Source organism: Calidris pugnax, unplaced genomic scaffold (genome assembly GCF_001431845.1).
Source record: "Calidris pugnax isolate Ruff unplaced genomic scaffold, ASM143184v1 scaffold4, whole genome shotgun sequence".
Classification (NCBI taxonomy): Eukaryota; Metazoa; Chordata; class Aves; order Charadriiformes; family Scolopacidae; genus Calidris; species Calidris pugnax.
In genome coordinates, this window is record NW_015090781.1 from 122,936 (window position 1) to 132,905 (window position 9,970).

Genomic DNA, 9,970 nt, shown 5'->3' on the forward strand with positions numbered 1-9,970 from the left:
GAGTCACCATCCTTGGATGAGTTTAGGAGTCGTTTAGATGTGGTGTTGGGGAATATGGTGTAGGGGAGAACTTTGTAGAGTAGGGTAGATGGTTGGACTCGATCCCAAGGGTCTTTTCCAACCTAGATGATTCTACAATTCTAAGAAGCAGTTATCAGAAATTGTAAGCATCCAAAAGCATTCTGCTAGGATGCATCACATTATTTTACGCTGCCATCAGCATGATTGAGCCTTCACAACCATTGTAAATAACCTAAGCACATGTAGCTCTTCACATAAGGCTATTCCCACATCTTCTAGATGATTTCTAGTATTATGAGATTGCCAGTATCATTTTTAAAAAAAAAAAAACAAAAAACAGCCCCCTGCTCTTGAACTACTACAGTTCTTTTGTTCTTGATTTCTTTGATACAGCTGTGTACCAGACTGTGTGTTGAAGTGCACAATGTTTAGTAGAGTCTGTGGGTGCTACTAGTTTCAAAGCCCTTTCCTCCATGATTTCCTTCCTTTTTTATTTATTTATTGTGAAGTCAGAGTGTTACTGAAGCTTATTACAGTGTCACAGAAAGGGTGGGAGAAAGAAGAGACTCTTCCTTACATCTTCAGCCCATACACAGGGATGATGCAAAACAGACTAAGGTCAGTTTACATATTTTAAAAAAATCCTACCCCCACAAAAGCATAACACACACTAGAGCATTCTTACTGAAAACTAGTTTTATTTTTAAAAATAAGTTGAATGCATAGCACTCACAAAGATTCCATTGCTTTGGACATTTTGCATTTAGGAGCACCATTCTTATTTATGCCATAAAAACACATTTTGGTTCTAATAGTAAGAACAGTGTATTTTTAATGTACACTGGTAAAGCCCTTTTAAATAATATATTGAAACTGTTCAGTGTACATTTTCTCTGTAGTTATTATGCAGCTGTAGTGTCAGAAAAAACTCAGACTAAGTAATAAATTAAAAACAAACACCATGTAGTGAATCTTTTTACAGTTGACCTAATGTCTTAAAAAATAGTCAAATAAGAAACACCCTATGATATGTAATTTTGCAGTATTAACTAACTGAATAAGCCCCCCACCCATTTTAATTCCAGTGTTAAGTATTAGGTAAATTTTTATATATCAAATGCTTATGGGATAAATTTACTAATACCCCCAAAAAGAAGAGCGTATACTGCTGCATCACAAATAAAGATGACAAGTTAGCCAATTTAAAGATTTTACAGAAAAACATTGCTACAGGCATCTGCTGTTATTTCAAGTCATGGTCTATTACAAGACTGTACATTCATCGCATCAGAGGTAGTTAGAGCACTGAGGACTTGGATATAGCATTGCAACAAAATGAAACCTGCAGAAAGAAGTCCATTTCCCTCTTCAGTGGGTAACAATGCTGAACAAAAAGCATGGTATCTTATGAGGTGGAACTTAAACTGCTCTCACTTAACACTACTCTCAGACATGGGGAAATACTCATTAAGAGATGAAGAGAGGAGAGAGAAAAAAATAAATCAAAAGCAAACCATCTTGCACTTTACTCAAGAATTGACCACACTATGCCTATTTCCAAGTTGATTCTCTAGCATCTTTCATTCACCTTCCTATCCTTCTTGACTTGCACGTATGTGCTACAAAAGCTCACAACAAAACATGGGATTTATGCGGGAAAAAAAAACCAACCAAAAAAAACCACCAAAACAAGAGAATCAGGATTTCTTCTCCTCAACAATAAATAGGTTTTTGTAGCATGTTATCATTCAGCCCCAGAATGAACACACAGCTGTCCTCTCTCCATTCTAAACATTATAGTAAGACCCCCTCTCCTGGGATAAAGGCATCATCTTGATAGTGTAACTTAATTGCCCCTGCTTTCAAAACAGTCTCTGCAAGATTCACAATATTTTGGTGTCAGATGGATTTAAGTGCTGCCACTGAGACAGGGAAGGAGGAGGTGGTAAGAGAACAAATAAAAGAAAAAAGCCTTAAGCCCACATACTATAAAGATATTTTAAAGTAGTAAGAATCCTGACATCCATACCTCTTCCTCCCATATTCTACCATTTCTCTACAGGAGAAAGTCAGGTATCTTCTTGTATTAGAAAAAAATAAATAATAAAAATCCTCCATTAATATCTTTACCACCGCTTTCATCCAAGAGTTGGATGAGTGAGCCTCAGAATTCTCACCCCACAGAAGACAGTGTAATTCCATGAAGCTATGTAATTAGCACCTTAATTGTGATAAAGCAGTTCACTCTGCAATATATTTTCGATCCACCCATTTAGAAGAGTAAATCTCTGCATTTTCTTCTAGAACTCAAAAACAGTAGAAGAAAAAGTTGCCTCACTATTACCTGAGAAACTCCCTCCAGCATAACCCTGACAGAACTGGGCTGCTGGAAGCATTTAACTGTACTTTTTTTGTATGAGTGATACTGTCAGTACAATTGGAGGATTCTTTCTGTTGGTTAATAATACACATGTGTTTGTGTGTGTGTACACAGAGGAATTATATCCACTGTAATAGTTCTGGTACAGTACAAGTTCAGCTGAAACCTTCTCTTTTCTTCAATTACTCAATACCACACTGCTGGGCAGTAGTTCACATCTGCATTCTGTGAATACTAACACGTCCCTTTGGTACTCTGCATATAGATGCCCTGAAAAAAAACGCACTCCACTTACTATAGCCTCTTCCTTCTCCACCTTCCTCCCTCAAGTAATACCCAATGTACAAATCAGCAGCACAGAGTAATGAACAGAAAATTCCCTGAGTTAGTATGAAAGAGTTACTCTAAATGCAAAAAGGATAGGGAGGAGAAAAGAAGCAAAACCATAGTGTCTATTCTGTGAGGTATAAAACTTAAGAACTAGCCAAAATACTTAGCCTAAAGCAAATATCCAACACAAGTGCTGAAAAGGGGGCAAGTACAGAGTTAGCCAGATGAGATTTTTTTTCTTCTTGTGGTCCCCATGTATCTGGAGATTCTTAAAGTTTCAGTAAATTTAAGGTAAGTATTAATACTGTATGCTGGTATTACATAAATGTCTTCAAAATAATACTGCATGTCTCCTTCATTAAAAGATAAGTCTGTAATTAATCCACAGCTATTTTTCCTTTGACTAGTATTTCAAAGATGTGTGTTAGAAGCACAGAGTATTCCAAGTGCCAGAGCAAGAACTCACTACCCCCAAGTAAACACAATTTTTTTAGAGGGTGTTCTGTGTGCTTGAGTCTGTATTTAAGCTATGGTACTGGTTGCCAATCCAGTCTTTTTCTGGAAAGACACTTTTTTATTCAATTAGTTGCCCTCAAACTTATTTAAGGTTTAACAAAAAAACCCCACAAAACAATTCCCCTCAACACAACTACCCACCCCAAAACAAACAAGCACAAAGCCATTTTGTACTTATCACCTCTCAAAGCAGGGAGTAACACAGGAATATCGTCCATTGACTTGATAACTCCGGTTGTAGGAGACACTTACACATGGCTTTACTTCTAGCGGAACAGCTAGTGACACTGCAGCACCAGTCTGTACATGGCCTCGAGCCTGAACGCTAGACTGTAAGGCAGCGGGGCAAGTCTGAAGTGGGTAAGATGCTGTATGATTAGATGATAATATCTGTTGACAGTTTTGCTGCTGTGATGTCTGATGGTGATACTGTAACGAAGACTGATGAGCTTGGAGATACTGTGGTATGTGCTGTTGAGCATTCGCATGCTGGGGAGCTGGGGTCTGAAATACAGTATGTTGGGCAGACTGAGCATGTTGTCCTTTTTGCTTGTTTGCTTCCTTCACATCATTATCATGTGCACTAAAAGAAATTGAGAAGACAGAACATATGAAAATAGATATTAGAATAATTTAAACTCTTTTGGGTTAACTTTTAAGAGCACTCTAAAAAATGGTGCAGTCACCTGAAAGCTTCCAACGCTTTCAAAAAAAGGAAACCGAAAATAATGTTAAACCTATCCTTTAAAATCACCTAAAGTTTATTTCTTTAGGATATAGTTTTCTTTTCAGTATTTCACTTCATTGCATAGCAATACAAAATGCAGATAAAAGCCATGTACAATACAAATAACATAGCAGTATCTAAAATCGTCAGTGAAGTCTGCTAGTGTACTGCAATACAGTGCCAGATTACCAGAACTTGGAATTAAAACTTAGTTGCTGCCTCTCTCTCATTTAAATTGGGTAACAGAGTATAAGGTTTTTAAGACATGCTATCAGAGTGTTTCTTAAAGATCTATGTTACCATACTTAAAGATGATACGTATATTGATATTGGATCCTGTTCTTGATAGTGGAAATGTATTTTTTTTTCCTTGCTCTCTCCTTTTTTTCTAGCCCACCCAGTACTTAAGTTAAACAGTTTAGCTCACCTGAATTCCCTTTGATTTACACCTCTGAAAGGTATTTAGACACACTCTTTTTCTTGCTCTTGTGGTGAGGTTAAGCAGGTGCTACCTACACACTTCAGTCGGGCCTAAAATAATCTAAGTTCCTTGGTACTCCCTATAGAGGGCAGATCTCTTGAAGTTGGAGTTCAACCCCTCACCAGTTTTTCCTAAAATATTGCTAACTTGTTGTAGTGCACTGCAAAGATGACTGAAAGGCTTCACCTCTCCCTGCAAAGCATTCAGAGCAATACTGAAAACAGTTCTCCTCAACAGCACTTGTATGTGTTAGGTACTACTCCTTTCATTACACACATTAGCGAAGTCAAAGGAGGTCACCAGGTGTGATAATGTCACTCTTATAAGGAAGATGTGATTCTTCCAAATACAGCTGCTCTGGCACTTCTAAGGACCATAACTGTGTTTAGATCTGGGCAACAGCAAACTTCTGTAGGAGGAAAGCCATTATGGTGGGCACAGGTTTTGATCATAAGGTTTAGAAGAAAAGAACTGACTGTGTAACATCCATTCCTAGTAAGGTTTCATTAGCATTTTTATCTTATGCCAGCTGTATCTCTCCACTGTAGTGCAAAAATGGGTACAGCAAAAATACAAAAAATACAACCTCCTGGCCCTTTTCTCCCCACAAAGTTGGCCACTCAAACAGTCTGCATGTTCAATCCATTATCTGCTGGCACATCCATTGAACTTCCAAGGCATAGTGTCTTCTGAGTAAGTAGGAGCTCCTATGCCTTCAGTACTCTTCACTATCTCTGCTCTCTCACAGACTGGAGATTGGGAACAAGCTATTTAACGGATTCTTAAAGCATGCCAGAAGATGTTCAATGGAAATGCAAGGCTGAAGTTTGTTTGTTAAAAGAACAGGAAAGAGGTTAGATCTGATAAGGTTTTCTTTTTTGGAAAGAACAAATCGCTTATTACCTAACAGTACTACCTAATACCTAAGTATTTTTAGAATAGAAAACCTGAAATTCAAAAAGAAATTTCCTTTCAGTACTAACAGCAATTAAGTATACCAACAGATGCAGAAATGGGCTTTAGAAAAGCTGCTGTTGTTAACTTACATTAACAGTCGCTCTATACATGGCACGAGGAAATCCCAGGAGTATGCAGTAAGATGATGCAGTCGGGTAGGCCATGTCGGTGAGAGACGCAAGATAATCCTTGAAGAAGCTACACATGCAGTAGCAACTAAAGAAGGGGCATAGTTTAAAAATGCATGATCTAGAAAAAAGGAGTAAGAAAAAGATTCATTTGAGTTGGACATTGTCTGTCAAGACAACAAAGGAGCCATTACCTGAAATACATAACTCACCTTGCAGCGATACTTCCAGAAAGTAATCAGCATATTTTGCCATATATAACTTAGTCTTCTCTAAGCAAACCATTGGCCAGCCATCATGAAGATCAGTCTCATGGACAGCAATAGAAAGATAATAGTCGATGAAATGAGCAGCAGTTGGGAGGCACAAATTCCACTGAAATGTTTCTAGCAACAACAACTCCATATGAAGCAAATTCTGTTTTGTTAGTACCAAATTCATGTTAGTCATACAACCCAAGCTGTTCAACTGTTCAAGTTTGGGAACACTGTCTTCCTTTTCTTCAAATTTACCTTCAGGTGAACAGAAAAAAAGACAGGTTCAGCACAAGTGAACTATAAACCAGATTATATCTAACGTCTGCGTTGGTCATATTTCAATTCTACTACGTCAAACAAGTGTGAGACTTTCCAGCAGATGCAAAGCTCAAATGGAAGATGTCACCAGAGACAGAAAGGGGTATGTACTATAAAGGGCTAAATTTCATCAGATAATGTCCAACACCATGTTAGGATATTGTGCAGTGCCCTGTTTCCTACTGGTTTTCACACCCTGGCACACAGAAGCTGGTTACTAATGTCAGAAGTATGCTGATTAGGACATCACTGGCACTGCATACTACAAGTTTTTGTCACCAAATTGTTGTATAATGTGTCACCATCAATGAAATACCACTGTGATGTATTTTGGCATACACAACACCACAGCACTTGGCTTTAATCACCCTAACGCCCCCACATGTGCTTTTTGTTTCTAGAACTCTAATGACTATAGTTAGAGCTCTAGCAAATGTGGTTGCTTTTAATACCTGTTATGGTGGGTATGGTTTAAGATTTGATAGCTGGTAAGCTGCTCCAGCAGTTCAAACAAGTGGATTTCAGCCATGTGCATGGGAAAACCCACATACATACTGTTTCAACTTGAACACTGCTAGTAGCTTCAGCTTTCCTTGGACTTTAACTTGCCAGGACTGTATGTTTTTAGCCTGAAGCAAAATTGTGTAAGTAGAAACCCCATTAATAAGAGAAACAAATGTCACATTTCCATACAGTTTGCCACATGGTTCTGCTATTTCAATTTCATTGCAAATTTTTTCCATCTTATACTCTCTCTTCAGTACTACACAATATGTTGTAAATGCACATTTTTAGAGAGTTTTGCAGGACTGAACATTTGCTTTTTTTCCTAGTAGTGGAGCTACTGATACAGGACTTAATCCAACACCAGTCCCAGTCTGTTATTGTTTCCCATACTCTAGTAATTACTGAAATAAAAGCTTCAGGAGTCACATAGTAATTTCTCTTATTACTTCTATAACCTTATCAGATATATCACAGTGTGATTTGTCCAACTTATTGCACTGCTGATTAAACTGCTTGCTTAAGCCACACAGGGCAAAAGTTTAGAACAGCATTCTGGTTTGTGCTTTCTGAACCAATTCATACACTGCTTCTCAGAAGAGTGAGTACCACAGCCTTTCAGAGCTCTACTTGCAGCTTGCCGTGAAAGATGGCAGAAGTGATTTAAAAAAAAAAAAAAATCTCTTCAGAATATGAATCTCCTTTGAAAATTTGGCATTAGTTCAAAGCCAATCCATTTTTCTGAGGCAAGGTTTTTATACGCAGCACCTCATCCTTTGCCAAACAAGATTGTTGGCTGCTGGCATCCAAAGTTTACCCCTAGAAGAATCTGAAATTGCCCTTTTGTTTAACTTTTCTGCTGAACAGCTGTATTGGTGGAGATGGGATGCAACGAAAGGAAGCTGTATACCAAAAATAGCCAACTCCTCAGCACTCTTGTTTTCTAGCGAAGAGGGCCTAGAGGTACAATGTGATATATCTGAGAAAGTTAAAATAGATTCAGAAAAACAGCTCAGCAGAAACTGAACCAACAGTTAGTTCTGCTCTGAGAACCTGTTTCTCTGAATCTGTTGGTTTAGGAACAGGTATCAGCAGGCATCCCAGCAAACTACACCCATATTTCTTTGGGGACATCTAAAAGGGGTCCACAAATGTCAAAAGATGGGTAGACACCACAAGAATCTAGCCAAGGTCAATATATGCAGCACTGCTCATAAAGAACGTTTGTAATTAATTCTGTCTTCAGGGTACTGTGCATTCATCAATGTATTTCATCAAGCGTCACATACACTTTGCATGTGACAATACAGGATTCACATTAGGCTTAGCTTGCTTAAAGTACATTGCAATTCATGAAATCTGAAGCATTCCAGCGCCATCAGCAGAGCGCAGTGCAGTCTACAGATAGTTTATTTAATTTCTTCCTTTATCACAGATATACAAATTCTTCATTTCCAGCACTGGATCTACCTATTTTGAGATGTCCTCAGAAAGAGTCTTTCTATTCCTACAATAAAGCTCTGAAAGTTCACCTTGGAATAATTTGTTTCCCAGCATAAACATTAGTTTGTAACCAAAGTTTTTCTTCCCTCAGTTTCATCAGGCACCAACAGAAGTCAAAACAAGAGTCTGAAGAAAGGCTCTACCAATTGAGCCAAATTGATATACACTGATCTGCCTGTCTCTTATAACCACTTTGTTTCCACTATCTGCTATATCCCATTAAGACATGCCTTGTATTTGGCAGTAGAACCTATATTGCTCTAGTTAAGTCTGGTGCTACATACTTACTTGCTAAAAGTAAACAGGAAAGAGCAACCACATGCAGCTGCTGTATAGATATGTCATAACGATCCATAAAGAGGTCCAACAGATACACAGCTAGATGTCGTGCAGCAGGACAGAGTCTGAACCGATTGCTCACAATGGCAATCAGATCTGCAAAGTATCTTCTCAGATGTAACTGGGGAGACTGGCCTTTGTAGGAGGGCAGCTTCAGCTCCTAGATGGACAGCAGCATGTAATTTTATTAAAATCATCATTTAATTTGAATTGGTATCAGATTAATATAGCTGATATTCTCAAATTTATCATGGAATTTTCAAATTATTTCTCCCCTATTCCTTCTGATCCCATTGTTTCAGCATCCCTTTTCACAGAATAAAGTCTATTTATTGTATTACAGAAAAACTGAGAAATAATTTGGTTCTGCACACCATTAGTATAGTCATTTAAAATTTAACATCTTTCAATTGTGCAATTGGCTAGAGTGACTTTAGCTTTCACCCTTTCTGTTGTACAACCTGTACTGCAACGGCTGTACCTCCCAGCAAGGAAAAAGGAAGGGTATGAGAGTGCTCCTCAGCTGCTTCAATGCAAAGTTCAACAGCTTAACCCCCTCCTGCTACAACTCAGCAATCAGACTTTGTACTGAAGTGTTTGCACGTTCCAATGCTGCCAGATGTCCTGCAGGCACCTCCAGAAGAAAGGCACTAACAGCCAGCTGAAGGTAGCACCACCAGGAAGAGGAATGGGGCACGCACGTGTTGCTGCATACATCTCCTTGGACCCTGACTTAACCTGATTCAATTGACATTGCACTGACACTGCTTACCATGTGCTCTCAGGCATTTTAGTTAAGCGTACATAAACCTCACAGTGCCTCAGATCTGAGGGGGACAGACCCTACAACACAAAAGCCCTGCCAACGCCACAGATGAGAAAGATCTGTGGCATGATCTACTTCGAATACAAAATTTGGACTGGTAGAAGGTTCCTGCCTAGTAGCGACTCTTGCATCCAGCAGAGCAGCAGTGTTATCTTCTGTTATCATCAATACATTCCTGAGTTAGATTGTGCAGCCTACTTAGTGTAAGATTTTGAGCACAATAAAATTTCCAGCAGGAACAGTCTGATGACTGTCGGGATGGAGTCACCTAAAGTTTTAAAAGTTTTAAGGTCAATTCAAAGTTCTGAAACATGCCATTGAAGTGGAAAAAAAAAAACAACAAAAAAACCCCCAAAATGAACCAACACATACTCCCCACCACCTACTAAGCTTTAGGATTCACCTTTCACAACACTAAATTAGCTTTAGCAATGGTAACTTTGGTAGCAATTATATTATCCTCTTTGGCAGAAAATAAGTTATCCTGTCCTCCTGTGTTCCCCTCACTCCTGAAAAATAAACAACCAAACAAACCAGAAGTTGCTTTAGCAGTCACACCTTCAAGAATGATAATGCACTCATCGAGTACTGTCAGGTAGAAAAGCACATTTTTAGTAGGTTCAGTCACTGTAAACTGATTTTTAGCTTTGGGCATAAGATGTGCTTTATTATTAAAGTAGCTC

The 9,970-nt window shown here is 38.5% G+C and overlaps 1 protein-coding gene across 1 annotated transcript in view; it reads right to left on the reverse strand.

The window, feature by feature from the left end:
* Positions 1-718: 718 nt before the first annotated feature.
* The window catches only part of CCNJ (cyclin J), a 9,611-nt gene continuing 359 nt past the window's right edge, over positions 719-9,970 (reverse strand). Inside the window, exons 2-5 of the mRNA XM_014960242.1 lie at positions 8,411-8,621; positions 5,753-6,052; positions 5,502-5,661; positions 719-3,830 (exon numbers count right to left, since the gene is read on the reverse strand). Coding sequence (XP_014815728.1) covers positions 3,425-3,830; positions 5,502-5,661; positions 5,753-6,052; positions 8,411-8,621 — 1,077 coding nt within the window. The 3' untranslated portion in view covers positions 719-3,424. The remainder of the gene's footprint in view (positions 3,831-5,501; positions 5,662-5,752; positions 6,053-8,410; positions 8,622-9,970) is intronic.